This window comes from Oryzias latipes, chromosome 8 (assembly GCF_053564925.1).
Source record: "Oryzias latipes strain Hd-rR chromosome 8, Olatipes_Hd-rR_3.1".
NCBI lineage: Eukaryota > Metazoa > Chordata > Actinopteri > Beloniformes > Adrianichthyidae > Oryzias > Oryzias latipes.
Window position 1 is genome coordinate 6,285,525 of NC_136244.1, and position 21,073 is coordinate 6,306,597.

Genomic DNA, 21,073 nt, shown 5'->3' on the forward strand with positions numbered 1-21,073 from the left:
TTTACTTTCATTCAAATTAATTCAATTACGTAGGTGTAACTTTGGTGCTGCTGTTAGATCGGCACCGCAAGGGATTGTGGGATACCATTTCCTTTGCCTGTCTGGACGAATTTGGGTTTAAGTGTGGGTTTTTGACCAAATGTGTTTAGTTGTTTAGCTGTTTTACTGTGTTTTGCCATGTTTTGCTGAGTTATTTTGTCCTACTGTGCTTATGTCTCTGCACCATGAGTAAGAGTAAAGGAGAGGATGGTGAGTTTATATAGCACCCCTACCAAATACTTCTATAATGACAATGACGGATAATTCTTTAATGAATTTGTGCGCAACGTGTATTTCTTTCCCGTCCTTTTTATTGTTATAAAAATGAGTATATCTGCTGGCTCATACTTAGACATATGAAAGATCAAGAAATATAATTAATTAAGATGGAAAAAATATTAATTGAATTGGAGTAATATGACATTTAGTTAGATAAATACATAAATTTGAGTTGTATAAACAATTATTGAGTTTTATAGACGTAAGAAATTAGGTTGATCAAATTTAACTCAATTATTTGTTACCAATAGAAGTAATTCATTTAAGGTGGCAAAATTGGATAAGTTATATATATATGTGTCACAAGGAAAATGGAAATAAGATCAGAAACTTGTGCGTTTACTTTGTCTGTTCTTACTACAAGCAGAAACTGTTTCTTTTGATGATGCAGCCGTGTTACTTTATTGATGGACGTATAATCTTCATACGCCGTCATTAAAATCTGACTCTGTATCACTAAAGTATTGCGCTCTCTTTGGTTCTCCACGCGTTTCCATGGTGACTCCGGAAATCGGCAATCTATTGAGAATGTCTTTATGTACCTTCCGTGCACGTGCATTAACCCAGGGTTACTAAGTCGAGCGTAATTACGCCAACTCATATCCGATCTTTTGGAACCGACATACCCAGAGTAAGCAAGTTCAGGCGGATTTCAGCCAGAGTTCAGGGTCAAAGTCAGGCTAGTTTAAACATACTTCCTGGAATACCCCCCCGGTCTGGAGCAGGTTTAGTTGAAGGTTAGTTTGTTTACAGAGAGGTGAAGCAGCATGGCGTGTCCATTTGAAGATGATTTAGTGGATGAAGAAGCTCAGATAATACTTTTTCCACCGTGAGAGGGTGATAAGACCACGAATGGGTGTTGGAAAAAAAATATTTTTTACTTTGATCTAACTTATTTATTTGCTTCAGTTAAGATAAATCCTTTTTTTGAGTTCAGTCAACTTAAAAATAACACGTAGTTATCGGACAGTTACTTTACTTTCAGTCAAATTAATTCAATTAAGTAGGTGGAACTTTGGTGCTGCTTTTAGATCGGCAGCACAAGGAATTGTGGGATACCCTTCCCTTTGTCTGTCTGGGCGGATTTGGGTACAAGTGTAGGTTTTTGTCTAAATATATTTAGTTGTAGCTATTTTACTGTGTTTTGCAGAGTTATTTTGTCCAGTTATGTTTAATTCTTTCTGCACCATGAGTGAGAGGGAGGAAGAGGATTAGCCCTACTGCAACTATGAGATATATGATCTGAAGATACAGTCATGATTACCGTATATAATTCCTGGGTTATACTGTAACTCAACACTGTATCATATTTTTTTAATTTGATAAAAATGAAAATATCTGCAGGCTCAAACTTAGACATATGAAAGTTCAAGAAGTACAATAAATTAAGATGGAAAAACATTCAATTGAATAGGAGTAATATGACATTTAGTTAGATAAATGTGTAAATTTGAGTTGTAAAAAAAAATTGAATTGGATAAACATAAGAAATTAGGTTGAATAAATTTAACTCAATTACTTATTACCAATTCAATCAATTCATTTAAGTTTTATAAGTTGTATATATATACAGTGAGGTCAATAAGTATTTGATCACCCTGTGATTTAGCAAGTTCTCCCACTTAGAAAACATGGAGGGGTCTAAAATTTTCATCATAGGTGAATTTCCACAGTGAGAGACAGAATCTGAAGAAACATTCAGAAATCACGTTGTACGATTTTTTAAAACAATTTATTTGTATATTACTGTGAAAAATAAGTATTTGATCACTTGATTATCAGATAGATTTCTGACCAGCAAAGACCTGCTGTTCTGCTTTTAAATAGTCCAACTCCACTCTGCTCATGATTCTAAATTAGTGGCACCTGTTTGAGGTCGTTAGCTTGCATAAAGGCACCTGTGCACCCCACAATCAGTCAAAAATCTGAATGTTTCTTCAGATTCTGTCTCTCACTGTGGAAATGCACCTATGATGAAAATTTTAGACCCCTCCATGTTTTCTAAATGGGAGAACTTGCTAAATCACAGGGTGATCAAATACTTATTGACCTCACTGTATATATACATCACAATGTAATTGGAAATAAGATCTGAAACTTGTGCGTTTACTTTGTTCTTTTTCTCCAAGCAGAAACTCTTCTTTTGCGGATGCAGCTGTATTACTTTTTTGATGGGCGTATAATCTTCATACGCCGTCATTAAAATCTCCGACTCCGTCTCACTGAAGTATAGCGCTTTCTTTTGTTCTCCACGCGTTTCCATGGTGACTCGGGATATCGGCGGTCCATTGAGAATGTCTTTATGAACTGCTGTGCACCCAGGGTTACCAAGTCCAGCATAATTACCCTAACTCATGTCCGGTCTTTTGGAACCGACATACCCTGAGTAAGCAAGTTCAGGCGGATTTCAGCCAGAGTTCAGGCTTAAAGTCAGGCTAGTTTAAACTTACTTTCTGGAATATCCCCCTGCATGCAGACAAAGACAGGGCTCCCTTCAGGCTTTGGCGTAAACTGATCTCACCTCCACATGTTTATTAGCAAATACATATTTATTTATAACAAATTCACAAAAAACTGCATTAATGCTTTATTTTGAAGCAGCAATTTTCTGTTTGTGTTCAAAACAACTGACTTAATTTGACAAAAAGATGTGCTGAAAGAAATTTTATGTTGTGATATAAACTAACAGGTAAAATCTCCTTCAAAGGGGATTTGACTTTTATTTGCAAAATTGATGTCAAAGTTAAGGTTGTAGCAGAAATCCGAGGCTCATATCTCAGCAGAGCTGAGCAAAAGCAGATGATTCTGGCTTCAGATTTTCGCATTTTATCACTAAAACCAGCTGTTTTGAATGGAAGAATGAAGAGGAGACTTCAGGGAGAGCTATTATACTCTACCCTTGTGGTATTAGAACTAGAACTTTATTAAACCATCAGGAAATCGGGTGAAATAAATCTACTTTTTTTGGAAAAGGTCCTAATCCTTTTGAATCGACTACTTTTCTGTTGCCACTTTCACCTCATTTAAAGCCCTTCCTCTGTGGCGTGTCTGCCCTTCATCCCCTGCTTCTGCATTCCTCTGGCCTTCTCACAGCCAGCCGTGCAAACTGACCCGGAGTCTCTATGTTTGCAACTTCTAACTCTCTGCTGCTAAAACACAGCACTAAACTGCTGTTAAAACAGGCGTTTCGGCAAAGCATGAAGGGATTCACCTCCTGAAACATAGTGTGCCTATTTTGCTTTTAAAATTACATGAAAATAAACATCAGGAGTCAATTTGTGAGAAAGAAAAACATCAGATACAAGCAGGAAAACCTCAAGTCTATAAAAGAAAAAATCATGCAAAACGGTGAAATATTTGCTAATCTGTGAAATAAATTGACAAAAAAATGCACTAATAAGATGAAAAAAAATGCTCTTTAAGTAACAAAGTTTCATCAAAGGGTTTTACCAAATTAAAGCATGCATGTTTGAAAGCTCAACTAAAATGAAAAAAAAAAAGCAGGAGGAGATGTTTAGTGTGGCTTCGACTTGATCTGCACAAAATTACCCGGTCAGGCTCCATTAGAACTTCATAGCGGGTCTCTGAAACCCATTAGCTATTAACATAGCATCCCAATTTCCAGCGGATCTAATGAACCTCCATCAGCTGATAAAACAGCTTTGTTATCACCAGCCCGCTGGGTTTATGGCAGCTTGGGCTAAAAAACAGCAGAAATGTGAGCCAACACAAACAAATACCTCATGAAGCAAGAAGCTGAGATTGGTCTGTCAGCATCATTGTGGAAGGAGCCGAGCAGCATGCCGATGCACACAAACATGACAACAGACCACACGGGGGTTGGGGTTGGGGGGGGGGGGGGGGGGGGGCACTTGCCTGTAGCTTGAATGCTTTGGGAGATTCGGGCTGTTTGTTATGGATAGACAAATGCAAGTGTTAAAACCTGAAGCGCGTGTGTCAGACACAAGCCACAGGAATCAGAACCCCCATCTGCACTTCTGCAGGGAGGGGTGCAAAGGTTAGAGATGACCGAGTGTCAGGCAGCTTTTTCTACTCTACTGCTGGGCTTCAGTACAACAGAAGAACATTACAGTACAGGTTTGAGATTTTAGAAAATCTCTCTAGACTAAACAAATCCCACACTTTTTTAGCTAAAAGCAAAGAAATAATCAGCAAATATGAAACTAAACTAGCATAGGACATAAGGACCTGTGCAAAATCTCATTAGTCAGTTTGAAGCTCATTAAAGCCTTAGTCACAACTCCCCCTACAGGTGGGGTGGATAGGCCAAAAAGATGGGCACACAGGTGGTCCGCACAAAAATGAGAGTTGTAGACCGCTCATGAGTCCATAGGGCGAAAAAGTTCTTGCCTATTTTTCTACGGGCATGGTGTGGGCGATAGGTTGTAGTGAAAACCTCAATAACGGTAAGGGTGAGTAAAGGTGAAGTAGATGAGACACAGCGACGTTTACGGATTTTTCAGAATTTCAACCTCCTCAAAATCCTGCCCACTGATGAAGGAGCTCATTAGTGCTGTTCAAGTGATACATGTGTGCGGGTGGGCGCTCCATGCATGCACTGTTAGAAATGAGAAAATTACACAATCAGAGCGTAGTTTGTGTGGCCGTCCTACATATTATGTGCCCACCCTGCGTGTGAAGCATCAGCAAAGAGCCAGTACTTGCACCTTACTGACGATAGGACAGGGACATCGTACGACAGAGTCACTTGTACGTCATAAGTGCGTGTGACTTACATTATTCTTACGAACACTTCACGATACATTTAACACACGCACGGCAATGATATGTTCAATTGACGTCCTTTAAGGTGGCGACACGAGTCTCAAGGGAACTGCAAGACACACCTACTTCTTTCTCTTTAGGTTGCGGCCGCTCTTTGGGACCGGAAAACCCAAAGACCAGCAGCACCCATATGGTTCAACCCCCCATAAAGGTGGATGTGACGAAGGCTTTAGTGAGTATAAGGCTCATTAACATTGCTCCTGAAAGACTGCTTTACTTGTTACTGAAACTCTAGATGCGTTTGCTGGACCAAACCGGACCGCCCCCCCAGCTGTATTTACGATGTATGACCATTCCCTAGTTTGCCTTGGACAATAAATCTGCCCCTCAGAGGGCAGAGGAGAGGTGTTAGAATAATAAATGAGTGGTCCATAATTGGGCAGGGACAAAGCAGAGTGTCTGCAGGCGGTGTGGCTCACAGGAATGTTGTGGTCTTTACGTCCTTTGTGGGAGGAGGCGACGTGGGCCAAGTACTGAATGACCTTCTTGGTGTTCTCGGTCTTGCCAGCTCCTGATTCACCTCTGAAAAGGAGAGTTTAGACAGCAGCATGAGCGGGGAGCAAAGAACAGGGCTTGAGTGAAAGGAAATCAAATGTTTTTGTTCCTGAAAATGAATCAAATTTACAGGTTGTTTGGCAAAACCATATTACAAGACGTAATCTGGGTCATTTGTCTACAGTTTAGCGAGGTGCAGAAAGATCAGGGGCAAACCAAAATAACTCATATGGCATGTTTGTGGTTACGGCTCACACCAAAGGCATCAGTCGCAGAGACGGGAGGCAGAAGGAGCAAGCGTCCTTCTGACTATCTGTTGTTTATTCCTGTTTGTTTGTTGGTAGTTTCTCTGAAGAATGCTGCGGTCTGGTAAGCCAGTGTTCAGGCCAGCATTTCAGGGCCGTCTCTAATGATAGCTGTCTTCAGGCGGACTTTCCACATTTCCCACAGCTAGGTCCCCCAGCTCAGAAAGCACCAACCAACAGCAAGAACCAGTCAAAGTGCATGAAGACATGCCGGTGGCTTTAGTCTAGCTGCCTATTAGTACAACAGCACACAGAACACTGCACTTCTACAGACGCTTCCAAGTTGTTTCTCGAGAGCAGTTCATTTTCCTTGAACACCAAGGAAAATGGGTCAGTTAGGTGTTGACCAATTGTTCTATTTCCTTCACTAAACTGTGTAAGGATCTCAAGGAATCACCAAAACCACCACATGGTGGGCTTACCACTGTCCCAAGGGAGGGAGAACAAATCTGGCTCATCCAGGTGTGTTTTAACTGATGCGACTTTCACTTTAAGACAGAATCCTATCGTGTTTTGACGTGTTTGCTGAATGAGAGGGCTTTCTCGGCTAGTGAAAGGTCTGAAATACATAACAATTCTAATCAAAAGGACTTCTCTAAACCTTTATTGTGTTTGTTTCAGTTAAGGTCACACTGAAAATGAGAAGAAATATTACTTTAAAACTTTCAGACATATAACATCTGAAATGGAAACATAATGAATTATATTTTGACTGTCCATCATTTTTTTTAATCTTGTAAGCTGATGGCGTTTAATGAGTGCAGCCCAGTGTTTTCTAACGTTGCAACAGCATTGAACTTTTTTTAAAGTCTGTATCAAACCAAAAAAAAAAGAAGAAAAACTGTCATTCAAATTTATTTTGGTTGCATTGGTTGTTTGTCTCACCTAACAGGAGTGTATTTTGTGTGTTTTGGACAAAGATCATTGCTTGTCTGTTTGCTCAGAGCATCGGACCCGTGCCAGGCTGACAGAGAATGACACTTAATGACTTTCTGCCTCAGAAGATGGGGCTGGCCTGAAAACCACACTCATAACTCCCTCAGCTTTGGGCAGAGCCACTAGACAGGCCAAGAACCGCAAAAAGTTATTTGAAACTGCACTTAAAATAAAACACAGAAGCAGGCTGGTCGACTCAGCAAGAGAGAGAAACCCTGAAGGATTTGGAAAACGACTCACTTTGTAGAAATAAAAGAAACTGGAACACCAAGAAATCCAGCGGCTTTTGTTTTGTGCTCTTGTTTGCTGTTGTAGGTCTATGTGTGACTCATTTGTTAATGACAAATGGGACCCTTTGGTAAACCTGTTCAAGCTTAGACTCACAGATTCAACACAGAAGCAAAGAGTGAAGAAGGGAGAAAAAGGTTGCATCACTCACGTGCAAAGGATGGATTGGTCCTCCCGATCTGTTCAGAAGAAAAATAAAATTAGTGTTTCCTTTAAACTTTTGAGGATGTACAGCCACTGATGATGTTGTATTATTGGTGCACCTGTTGTTTGTAGCTGGAAAAAGAAATAACCATTTTTTTACATACATCTGAAGTGCTAGCATGATTTTTTATTTATGTTTATTTTAAGACATAAAGACTTGGGACAATGTTGTAAAAAAACACATTACTTTCTTCTCAAATTAGATCCATCCCTGTGTCTGCAGGAAATCAGGAAACAGATGTGCTGTCACCATTGGCTGTATAAGAGAACTGGACTGAGTGAGTGTGATATCACCCATAGTTATTTTTGGCTCTGATGAAATGAAGTCAATTCATTGCTATTTTTTCTTGATACGGACACCGCCATGTTGGAACCAGACGATGTCTTGAAGCAAGTAGGGATTGTTCTGGGTAAACATTTCTATGGTGACCTCTTTTGTCAAATCGAGGCGTGGGAGAATCTGCCAAATGTTCAACACGAGACCACATACTTTTACACGTCTAATTGGTCAGTTTATAAATTATATAATTTGTGCATAGAAAAAAAAAACGATGAACAGAATGATTGTTTATTTCTCTTCAGAAGTCCATAGGATTTTGGCTTATTTGAGCAAGTGGGCACTTCCTGTTTGGAACACAAAATGGGAGGGGTTCACTCAGTTCAGTGTTGGTATAATTGACTCTATAATATAAAACTGGACGGATTGCATGTGACGTCACCCACAAAAATTGCCTTGCTTTCGGTTTCAACCAAATGAAGTCAATTCAGTCGCCATTTTTCCGTGATATGGACTTCGCCATTTTGGTACCAGTTGTCCTCAGTAAGCCGTGTTTGGTCTGTCTACATTTCAATGGCAACCTCTCTTTCCAATCAGAAGTGAGCATGTTAGAAGGCCACACCCCTTCCACCGAGAGTGGGCTTGGGAGAATCTGTCAATCCAACGCTTCAAATGTTGGAGTCAGAGCCACCTACTGTAATTGAAGCATCTGATTTGTCAGTTTATTATTTGAATAACTTGTGCTACAGCAAAAACATCATGAAAACAAAAATTGGATTAGCAAGAACATAAAAGGTATTAGAGAAAGAATAGTTATTCTGATGAACACAGTGACTGAATGATAGCTGTTTATTTCTCAGAAGAAGACTATGGGATTTTGGCTTCGTGGGACCAGCAGTAACTTCCTGTTTGGAACGGGAGGGGTTTTTCAGTCCACTTCTCATTTACTGTCAGTGTCTGGTATACAGTCAACTGCTGTTACACACCTGCAATGAGAAAGAGCCAAAGGTTGTCCATCTGAAGGATTGTAAGTCAATAAAACTCTCTACAAATATTCAATGTTCTCCATTTCTAATGGTATTATCAGACTGTACATGTGCACAACAGGACATATTTTACCCATTCTTCAACATTCAAACAGGTAACTTAAGATTTTTTAGGCCCATCAGCCCAGATCAGGACTAGTAACCAAAGCTGCGTTTTGACTGACCTCCCGCACCAATACAACCTTAGAAGAGCCAACTGTATGGACTTTATACTAGTGCTGAAACATGATAATCATAGGAATGGTTCAGACTTTTTGAGACATAAATCTAATGCAGAATATGTAACAATGAAGCTGGTTGCATATATCTCAAAAGTAGGTCTTGTTAAAGAATCTCAGTCAGCCTCTGAATTGCTTCTGCCTTTGGTTTCAGTTGGTTTAATTTACATGTCATCAGTTAAAACAACAAGTACAATCTGATATAAAACATGACTGAAGCCTGACATCATGAGTTAAAGTAGGAAAACACAGCTGATAAAGCTGATGTCATTGTCTTTTCTTTTGTAGATAATGGAAATGGCATGAACACAGGCCAGAAGCTAAAAACGTGGAGTTTGTCTCCAACACTTGACCAGAAAGGATCAGTTTGAAAGGTAAACTCCTTTTCAGTAGAGAACAGAAAACAGGTTCACTCCTCCCCAATAAAAGGGGCTCAGTTTTCACCAAATGACTCAGACCCGCTTTTGGGTGTTATCTTTCACCTCAGGAATTACCTTGTTTTTGTGTGCTAACACATACAATTATCCAGATCAGGAAACGTTGCTGCCTTTAGCTGCTGATCTGCCTTTTCTTTCAAGTGGAAATCTCATTTCACTAGATTAAAAAAATGTGAACAAAAGACAGTGAGGTTTGGTCAAAGTGAAACCATTAAAAAACAGTGTGGATGATAAATGAGTTCCTCAGTTCCAACTATGTGTTCTGCCCAGATACTGAGACACATGTTCAAACTTCAGCTGTGGTGGATTGATTATTCTTCCTGTTCGTGCTTTAAGTCGGTTCCGCGCAGACCTGATGCCTGTCAGATGTAACCTTAGAGCATTTGCAGAACACCAAAAGTCCCTCTGGACAAATGCAAACAATGTTCTGGAACCCACCATAAATATTAAAGACACACTATACTGCCTAGAAGCACAAGCAGTTATGCTGTATTGCAGAGTTAGTGACCTCAGCTCTCTGGTATTAGCTACTTAAAAGTCAGGAAAAAGGTCTGTGTGACAAAGAAATGCTGAATTCCTTAACAAAAAGAAATCGCAGTGCCCAAAAAATGGAACACAACTACACTGTCTTACTAAAAACACAATTTAGTGGTCTAGTGGGTAAAGAAAATATATACTTTATTTCACCAGGCAAAACATTAAGAACAATTTCTTATTTACAATGTTGGCCTGAAAAAGGTGATTTGTAAAGCAGGAAACAGTCTGTCTGGATAAATAAAGTAAAACCAGAGCAAAGGAGAAAAATAGAAGTCAATTTTTGGGCCACAACTTCATGTTCATGTTCTTCTTCTTTGAAATCAGAGTGTTTGACAAACGAGGAGCTGAACAACATCGAAAGAGGGTTTAACATGAATATTCCTAGGGAACCTCCAGAAAATTCAATTCTCTTTAATGACTTCAGGATTCAAGTTGAAATAACTCAACAAACACTGATAGAAATCACCAAGCATCAGCTTTAATTAACACCAATCATAAACTAGAAAAAAAATCAACTTACTGAGTCATTTCAGGGGTGCCCAAATCCAGGCCTCAAGGTGGGTATGCTACATGTTTTCCCACCATCCTGCCATTAAAGCTCCTTATTAGCTAAACACACCTGATCCAGGTAATCAACAGCAGGTCAAAGAGGATTTCTGGAAAAACTAGCAGGACACCAGCCCTTGAGGCCTGGATTTGGGAACCCCTACTTTAGACGGTGCAATGAGTACTTTCACTTCTGTAGAAGATAAATGATCTTTTTTTTATGTTTTCATTTAATAACAGTAGCTGATTGAGCAAAAGTGTCATGTTCAGAGTCCATCAGGACGTCCAATCAGAAACCATTCTATCAATGTTGTTCCTGCATCTGCATCAAAACAGTCATGTTCACTTCAGCATTGCCTCAAATTCAGCTAGTGATGATGGAAATTGGGTTTAAATTAACCTTTTGGAACTTAAGTTATGGTTTTAGTGTGAAAAATTAAAAATTTGATTCTATCTAATTATTCTATGTGCTTTACTCGGATCTGTTTTAGAAAACATTTTAACAGGACGTGGATATGGAGAAAGGTGTATCTGTCCAGGCCTTTTGGCAGCAGCTGGTTCCTTCTATCACCACAGCAACTAACTGCTGGGTCAATTTACCCAGCATGCCATGCTGGCTGGGAAAGCAAAGGAGGAACTGTAAAAGGGCTGTCTTTGCTGTGGCTCCTTATGGCTTCACTAAATCACCTCTCCTTGGTTTCCCCTCCTTTTGGGTTTCCCTCTTTCCTTCTATGATTCTGAATTTTCCTTTCACCTTCCCTCCATGGATTGTGCAACGCCTGATTGCTTCCATATCTACGAGTCTGTTTTGAGGCAATGAAATGTTTCCATTTGAAGAGTTCTTTGTTTTCTCAGTATCACTGTCAAAATGTGGAATCGATTTGATTTAGTTTATGGTTTAATTCAATTTATAATTTTATGCAAACTAATTTAATCCTAAATTAATGTTAAAATCTCAATTTCAAACCCAGTATTTTAACTATTGATTTAAAGTAAACAAAGGTGGAACTTTCATTATTACAATTATGTATTTTCCCCCAAAAAATAAACAGAAAATCTGTTTTTGCCTAAAAAAGGCAAGAAGTTGATCTAACAGAAAGTCCATCCATCTTTCTTCTGCCTATCCAGAGCCAGGTTCTCAGGGCAGCAGTGGGAATAAAGTCCCTCTCTACAGAAACATCCTACACAGAGCTCCAAACTAACACATTGAACTGGTTCTTAGGTGCACCAGCACAGTGTTAAGTGAACCCAAAATGTCAACTGGATTGCTTTTAACACCACAGAGTTCCAGGGTCACCTTTTGTCCTGCTGTTCATTTGCTGCTGAAAGGGAGAGGGGACACTCTGGAGTGCATTTATCTCATCATTTATCTTATCTCAGCATGAAATGTTTTTTTTATTGATAAATTGAGCTTTTTCAGTGTTTGAACTCTAAATTAGAATCTGTTACAAATACACGGCTGCAGCCATCATCTTCACACACACTCCAATAATCACAGTACATTTTTTCTATTATGGGCTACACTGCACCTCAGCAGTAAAGACTCTTCATAAGACCTGCTCTGACTGATTATGATGGTCTCTAATCAAAGCGCCACCACTATTAGTCCATGTTGCTAAGCAAACGCAGTATGCGAGTTTTCAGTGAGACCTCCTCTTCTTTCTCTTTCGGCTTTTCCCATCAGGGGTCGCCACAGCGAATCATCCTTTTCCACCTCACTCTATCATGAACATCTTCTACCCTAACGTTAGCCAACTTCATGTCCTCTGTTAAGACATCCATGTATCTCCTCTTTGGCCGTCCTCTTGCCCTCCTGCCAGGCAGCTCCATCTCCAACATCCTTCTACCAATATATCCACTATCCCTCCTCTGAACATGTCCAAACCATCTCAGTCTGGCTTCTCTGACTTTGTCGCTAACACAGGCAACATGAGCCGTCCCTCTGATGTACTCGTTCCTTATCCTGTCTAACCTGGTCACTCCTAAGGAGAACCTCAACATCTTCATCTCCGCTACCTCCATCTCAGCCTCTTGTTTTCAGTGAGACCAAGGCTTTATAATATTTGTACAGATCAGGCCTTTACTCTTAATAAAACAGGTTCAGTCTTTCTTTAAACCTGCTTTCATCTCATCATCAGAGGCCAGATCCACACAGACAGGTAAATCTGGACCCTGACCAAATAGTGGTGAGCGTGAAGCTTTCACTATCTCTGACATACTATCTCATATTCTTAAGGCTGTGATCTGGGCTTAATGTGAGTCTGGAGTTGGATCACAGGGACACTTTCAGAATCATGGTGGTATTTTGTTTTTTTAATACCTAGAATGGCTGGGTGCACTGGTGGGACCTGAGATCATTGAGAAATTAGATTCCATGTGCGACCGAATTGTGCGCACTCCAAAGTGCTGACTCCAGTTCTGCTGTAGAACCCCAAAGCGCTCCCATGCCAGCCAAGAGACAGTCTTTCTGGTGCATCCTGGGTTTTTCCCAGAGCCTTCTCCTGACGGGTAATGCTCAAAATATCCCTCCAAGGAGGGGTCCAAGAAGAATCTGAAACAGATGCCCGAGCTATCTGAACTGGCTTCTCTTAATGAAGAAAAGCAATGGCTACCAGACTGGAGGACTGAACTCCTCATCTTATCCCAGGAACCCTGCAGAGGAAACTTCTTCCGATCGTTTGTTGCTGAGATTATCTTCAAGTTTATAACCTGCTCATGACCAGGTGGGGGTAGGAACATTTTGATACTAATAAACTGAGAACTTTGCATTTTTGACTCCCCTCTATCTCTAAAATGAACCGATACATCAACTCCATCAATGGAGCCGCTGCACCAGTTAGCTTGTCAGTATCATACTCCATCCCTCCTTTGCTGTTGATCAAGAATCTGAGATACTTAAACTCCTAAACTTAGATAAGGACCACTCCACCTACCCCGAGAAAGCAAACCATCTTTTCCTGATCGAGAATCATGTCGTCAGAATTGGAGGAACTACCGTAATTCTCATTTTAGCCGTTTCACACTTGACAGTGAACTGCTCCAGTCTACACTGAAGGCTCTGGTTGAATGACACTATAACACAATAACATCATCTGCAAAAAGCAGAGACGATGCCGACAAACCAAGCTCCTGCTCTGGTTTGAGAAACCACAGACGGCTCTCAACACATATTCAAGCGGCCACTTCCAATGAACAGTCTATGTAAAAGCACATATTTAAGCATTTCGGGCTTCAACGTTCAAAATTCTTGCATTCAGTGGTTGCTACGCAGGTTTTTAAATCAGAATGATATGACACCAGCAACTGTCTATGACAGCTGTCTTTCATATATCAGAATAGAGCTGTGAAAGAAAAAGCCTGGAGAAAGATTCACAAGATTTGGCTCCAAGCCCCTTCCAACTGTAGGTGACAGACATCTGCTAGTAATACAGCAGGAAAAAGAAAAAGAAGAAGAACGCAGCAGCTAGATTGTTAGCAGGAACTAGCAGAAGAGATCACATCACATCTGTGTTAGCTTCACTTCACCAGCTCTCAGTTGATTCTAGAATTAAGTCCAAAACCCTCCTGCTGACCAATAAGGCCTTACAGATGGTATGACCCCATCCTAGATTAAAGATTTCATTACCACCCAAACAGAACACTTCGCTCACAAAATGCAGGACTGCTTGTGGTTCCTGGAATTTGTAAAAGCACAGTTGGAGGTAGCGCCTTTAGCCACCAAGCATGTTTTATGGAATAAACTCCCAACTCATGGAAGAGAGGCCGACACAGTTTCTACATTCAAAGTTAGACTTAAAACATTCCTCTTTGGACAGACTTATTGCCAGACTAGCTAGTAATCAGAGAATATTTAACTTACTGTTAACATGTTTAAAAGAAACTTAACAATGGACCCCATTTTTCCATAGCACCTCCAACAGAACAACATGTGCAACAAAATCAAACACTTTTCTCAAAACATGCAAACTGGATGGGCAAACGCTGATGAACCCTCAGGGCACTCTGAGTAAGGTGTGGGGCTGATTCACTGTTACACAACTGTGACTAAAGCCGCACCGTTGCTCCAGAATCAGATGTTTGACTTCCGGTCACTGTATTCTGGAGCAGACTTTCTCAGGGTGGGAGAGTAGAGTGATTCCTATGAACCCTCCAGTTTCTTTCCTGAAAAGAGGGATCACCACCCCAGTGTGACAGTCTAGAGGCACTGTTTCATCTAGGCGAGTAACCAAAGACAGCCTTACCACATCCAGAGACCTGAAGTGCTTGGGCTGAACCTTTTCCACCCTTGGTGATTTTCCACTGAGGAACTTTATGACCACCTCTTGACTACAATTTCGGTGAGGGACTGTCCATCAGGGAAAAGTATTTCAGCAGGATTCAGGAAAGTATTCCTTACATCTCTTGAAAACATCAGTCGAAGTTCACAGCTCGCCACCTGGACTGTAGACAAAGAATTGCTTCCCACCACGAGGCACCAAATGGTCTGCCAGAATCTGCTATTTAAGGCTGACCGTCACTCAAGGGAAATCGATCCAAAAAGTAATATTTCGAAGTAAAAATAGATTTGATTTGACAATTGATTGTTCATATCTAAACTCGACAACTTCTTAAGTCTCTCTGGATTACTTTTAACTTGAATCCTCTCAGAATTTAGAAGTCATTCATCTTTAATCAAACCTCAAAAACCTGTGACAGCAGCAAATCGCACAGATTCAACTTTTCTGGCTTTCGTGGTAAAAGATGAGCCAGATTTACTTAGCAGGATTCTCTTTCCTGCCAATAATTTATCCCCCGTCAAGATTAAATAAACCTTCATTCTTCAAATTCCAGAGCAGCCTCCCTCCTCCCATCTATCCACAGAAGCCCTAATCATGACCACAACTACCTTTCGTTTTATCAGTCTAGTTCGACCTTGTGTCAGGGTAGCAAATCTTTATGAAAAAATATATTAAAGCCCCCTTTTAGACACAAATAAAACATTTTCTGTTTGCCTTAAAACCAGATTTTCCTTCTCATGTGACAAGAGCTCATGAACAGCTGTAACAACCTAAAACATCTGGCTGTAGGTGATCTAAATCAGATAAGTTTGGTGTTAAATGTTGTGGATAGAATAACACTATCTTGAAATTCCAGGCAGCTAAAAGCCGTGGATTCAGAATGGAGCAATCAAGATTCAAGAAAGTTCTGCGGGTTTCTCACCACAGCCCCAAAAAAAAAGCCCACATCCCTAAACCTTAAGAGAGCAGAACATTCTTAGTGAATGGATCATAATTACATCTATTTATTGTCAATAATCCTTAGCAACACTAATTTGAACCCAAGCATTGTTGTTTTTTAGCTTCTTGGATATAAAGTCAGCTGTTAACGTGAAAATGTATGCTCTCTGAGAAGAAATGAAAAACAAAATGTCACTTTCTTGTTATTAACCAAAAAGATAAATTCATTCATTTTCTAATCTGTTTTATCCCTTTTGGGGTCACGGGGTTGCTGGAGCCTATCCCAGCCACTTGCAGGTAAAAGCAGGGAACATCTTGGACTGTCGAAGAAAAGGTAAAAAAAAACAATAATTCTGATAAGGAAAAAAAAATACTTTTAAGATTTTAATGAATTTTCAGTTTGTCTGACTGGATGCAGGATTTCCACACCAAACTCTCATAATTTGCTTTATAAACTAAGTTGTAAAAAGCAGCAGAGCACTGTGAAAACTTTAACATCATGGCAACCGCTTTACACCATAGAAACGCGGATGGAAAGCCAGTGAGCTGCTCCCTTGTTAATTGTTAAACTCTGTGAGGATTACCCACATGAATACACAAACACCAAGGTTCATTCAAGCCCCTGATGGCTGCAGAACATGCTGACAGTGTCGTATGAGTGCAGACCCAACTTAAAAATGACACCCTGCTCGCTCAGAAGGGGCGAACAGAGTCCAGAGCTACTTAAAGCAAAGAAACAAAGCTCTGAGTGTGTTTGCACACAGGCATGAGTGGGATGGAGCTCATTCACATTCCCAGACAGTGGAAGTGGGGTTCTGGGATGTGTTATGGGCCACGGATACCTGCAGTTTATAAATGTCACATTTGGAAGCTTCTGAACAACAGTGATAAGGCTTAAGTTGAGCAGAGATGCAGGGCGGAGTTCCACACCGCGTCTTCCCACAGGAGTTGTGTTGAGTTAAACCATCAGACACTCTGACCTCACGTTTATTTCGGGGAGTGAGTGAACTTCAATTTACAAATAACTGAGGATCATAATTTTCTGAAACGAAGCGATGGATGATTTTAAAGCAAATGTTGAAATGTTGAAAAACCTCCTTGACAGTGTAGTTTATGTTATTTGAGCACAGTACCCCACATTCTTTTTCAAGCTACTGATGACCCAGCGTATCAAGTGAACAGAAAAAAGAAAAGAACGTTATAAGAAACTGAACTGAGTGAGTATCACATCACCCACAGGAAATGGTTTAACTCCAGCCCCAACCAAATGAAGTCAGTCGCCATTTTTTCACAATGATGCCGCCATGATGGAACCATGGTCAGAGGCGGTCTGAGTCAACAATTCTATGGCAACCATTCTTGCCAATGGGGAGCTTGATGGAAGGCCACACCCCTATAACTTGAATAATTATCAAGAAAATGTTTTTTAAAAAAAAGGTAGTGGAACTAGTTTGACAAATGTAATTGACTGAGTATTAACTGTTTATTTCTCAGTTGAGGATTTTGGCTTCTTGGAACCAGCGGCTACTCTCGGTTTAAAACAACATGGGTGGGGGCGGGGGGTCCTTCAGTCCGGTTTTTCTATACAGTCAATGGGGGGGGGGAACCTGAAGTTTGAACCTGAACAGCTCAGGCTACCCTAGTTTCTGCTTTTATTTGTCTGTTTATGAAGCAAATCTTTGTTTGATTTTAAAGCTTAATGAGAAAAATAAGGCTCCGCACGATTGGGAGGCAGAGCATTTTATTCTGCTGCACTTCCTGTCCATCTTAGAACATCACAGACCCTGGACTCTTTCAAGCTCTTTTACAGACATTTCTTTTAAAAAAAGCCTATGATTGCTGATGGTTTTTTGTCGCGGGGTCCCGCCGGAAAAGGATGCAGAGGAGCCAAGGTGAGTGGGTTCTTTCTTTAATTCAAGAACAGATGAGCTCTTCACTAGCTCCACGCAGGGCCACATCAACACACGACACCTCCATCACTCATCTTTCACTACCTGTGATGCTCTCTTTTAAATAGTGAGCCCCTCCTATTGGGCGTGGCTCTTCATTAGCTGACAGGGAACCATCACAGGTAAGATATTTAAACACAAAAAACATAAATGCACATAAAATAAAACACAGTGTGGGCCCCCTTGCCATCTGACAGTGCCACACCGTAATATTTTTATTTTGTGCTTGTTAAGTCCTGCTTTTATAGTTTTATAGTTTTAAGTTAGCTCTGTATTATAATGTGTCCCAGGGATACAATTTCTTATTGAGTTTTTTATTTTTCACATCTTGTTGTTGCACTTTGAGGTTTCATTGAATGAAAGGTGCATTGTAAATAAATTCTTTTGTAATAATTCCTTAAGAAAGGATTCAAACCCTTACAGCTGGTTGTTTTTAAAAAAAACAATACTTCATGCAGTCTTAAAGGACTTCAAATTAAACCCTCACTTTTCATCAACAGTTATGATATGCTTACTGCAATTCCCAGGAGCTATTTCAAACACCTCAACCTGAGTGCAAATGCCCTTTTTTTCATAGATCTTCACATTTTAAGCATTTGAAAATGACTATGTAACAAATTGCTGTTTGCTTGATTGTCCAAGAACAGAATAAGGGATATTTTTAACATCTTAAGATCTGAGTTTTTTTTATTTCTCTTTGGCAGGGCCCCAGTTAAGCAGGATTAACTACTGTGGTCATATAATCCAGAATGAGATGTCCATACACATGGATGCCAGGTCTGAAGAGGTTAAACGGTAAAACGAGAAAAAAAACAGCCCTTTTCAGTTGCTTTAAATGACAATATTACTACAAAAAATGTTAAGGTTTGCACATTTTTTTCCTTAAAGAATAATGACTTAACTGCAGCAGAAAGGAAAAGCAACATTAAAATATATTCTGTCCTATTTTCCATATCTTGACTGCAGTGATGTGGTGGGAACACCTGTTTACTGGATGTTCAAAGGCAAACAGAAGGACAAATGTGTCCATGCACCAGCCTTTGTATGAGTTTGTGCTGGAATTTGGGTGGCCATTGCTTCCCTTATTCCCAGTACAGGGGCCTCTTGGGTGTGGAGCTGGAGTTGTTTTCGGCAGGCTGGTGGTGCTGAGATGGTGACATTAAAAGGAAATGAGGGGTTCTGCTTGTTGTTGTAGTTATTATGTTAAGTGCTCCATCATCAGCTGTGACCTCAGTGCTTTTTTGCAGCAAAATGTGGGGGGAAACAGTGAGGGGGCAATGTACCGCTTTTACACATAAGAGCACAAACAAATGGAGGGAACCAACAGTAAATCCCAGTGACAATTACAGGAGGCTCCCATGTGCAAGTAAATACTTCTCCAGAGAAAATAGAGCAGTCAGCGATAGGAGGGTGTGGTGGGAAGTGATCTGATAGCAGAATGAAGCAGAGGCGGGACAGAGGTGGGGGTTGTGAACCAAAGCAGGAGTGGAATAAAAAATGTCCATCTTTAGATTCTGCCACAGACGCAGAGGACGAGGCCCTCATGGATGCTTCTGTGCTTCTGCTTTAGGACGGTGACGACAGTCGACAGCTGAGATCACAGACACAAATAGACTGGAATAGTGGGGCATTGAAATTCCCAACCCTTCGGAAATGACGGCAGTCATTTTCAGGGACCACCTGGGAGACTGTGTGAGGGCATTAAATCCACTTCACACACCAAGTTTTATCATGTATTACACCATCAGTTTTTCAGGTTTCTGCTGTCCGTAACCCAACAGCTCCCCTCTCCTTTTTTATTTTTCGACCACATGAAATGATGAACCAAATTTTCTCCTTCAGCTTTGATGATTTAAAATTCTCCTTTTTGGTTGGAGTTCCTCATGGCTCAATTTAGGGCCCATTTTTAGGAATATAGTTTTATACATTATTATGCAGACGACTCTCTGGTTTATTTCTCTCCTTCACAAGAATTAATTTCTTTTCTACACGACTGGAGCTGGTACCCCCTGAAAATTCTCCTTGATAAAAGAGAAGTATTGGGTTGGGGGCTTTTGATGACACATTCCAATTTTTAGGGTTCTTCCTTGTTTTTTTAAACAGTTTCTTATTTCAGCTTTAAATACCGTGCTAAATGCTAACTGTGATATTTTTTCTTAACTTCAGGATTTCTGCAAAAATGAGCCAATGTTATATATTGCTTGTTATTGCCCTTTTATTGTTATTTTTATAATTGTTTTTACAACAGTAAAATATACTTTAGAGATTACATAAAATATATAAATGCAATATTTACATTTTCTGTTCATTGGACAGTTTCCTCAGAATAAGAAATGTCAATTTTTGAGGATCCATGAAGGAACTGTATTCTTTTTAGTCCAAACAAAACACAGAAGAAAAATATGCTAAAATTTAGAATGTACTTGAATTGAAAATCGGAACTGGTTGCCAGGAAAAATATGCTTTTTAGCCCCGTTTTCAGTCTAAATCAGTTGGTTTTAAAGTGGGGTTGAACTAGATTCATAAAAAAGACGACATTATAGTGACTGACATAGGCTAAGCAGTGCATCTCCTCGTTGGGACTAATACTATTGGACAGTTTCTACTAAGTTTTATTATTTTGGTGTAAAAAAACTCAAACCGGAGAAAATAATATTTGTTGATATAAATAGTTTAAAATGTCTGGGACATCTTTTAAGCTGTTTGGAAACAATGTTCCTTTTAAGTCTATATTAGGTTAAAAAATATGTCAGATTATTTACTGTATGTTTTCAGGAAAATGGCAGAGCACATCTTTTTCACTTGGCATCCACACCAAGAGGTTTGGATTATACTGGCGGGTAAAAACAGTTACCGTATATTCCATAGCAGGAGACAAGAATAAAGGAACTCAAGAGGCTCAAAAAAAAGCAGAATAAAAAAGGCTCAAGATAAAAGAGGGGAAATGACACATCCTTCATCTGGAAAACCGAGTTCTGTGTGTGTAAATCGTTTGCTCGGGTCCGAGTCCAATCCGGCTGTGTTTGATTTGTAAGTCTTGTGTTAAAACAGAGCAGCGCTCCATAGAGGACACTCAGATAAACTGTTGGAGTCTCTCCCTTTTCAAGTCCCACAAAGCACATTTTTCCGATGCTTCTCATGCAGGGGTGAAATGGGAAAAGTCTGGAAGAAGAGAAAAAAAAAAACAAGAGGCCAGACAAAAGCACAGGGTGCATGGAGTCATGTTTATAGGAGAAAGCTGCTGGGTTTTGGAATGAGCAAAATCTCTCAACTTAATTTAAGCAATAACTACTTCATATCTGCAGCCTCAGCGAGGTGTGTGATGTTTTATTAAAGCGTAGCTGTAGAGTGCTTTAACTCCAATAAAGACCCACTACGACGAAAATGGGCTTTATAACATCTTTTATATGAAGAAAATTAAGGTTAAAATTTCATTTCTGACTATTTCCTTATTTAAATTGTAGCTGGTTGTTAAAAAAATGGTGCATTTAGTAG

General features: G+C 40.0%; 1 protein-coding gene across 4 annotated transcripts in view; it reads right to left on the reverse strand.

Annotated features, from left to right (window-relative positions):
- The window catches only part of LOC101154782 (myosin-10), a 71,503-nt gene that overhangs the window by 22,125 nt on the left and 28,305 nt on the right, over positions 1-21,073 (reverse strand). For 2 of the 4 annotated variants that reach the window (XM_078951345.1, XM_020705467.3), the window contains exons 4-6: positions 7,300-7,327; positions 5,544-5,646; positions 4,195-4,224 (exon numbers count right to left, since the gene is read on the reverse strand). In XM_078951345.1, coding sequence (XP_078807471.1) covers positions 4,195-4,224; positions 5,544-5,646; positions 7,300-7,327 — 161 coding nt within the window. The remainder of the gene's footprint in view (positions 1-4,194; positions 4,225-5,543; positions 5,647-7,299; positions 7,328-21,073) is intronic. The other 2 variants (XM_078951346.1, XM_020705468.3) reach the window with 1 other exon arrangement.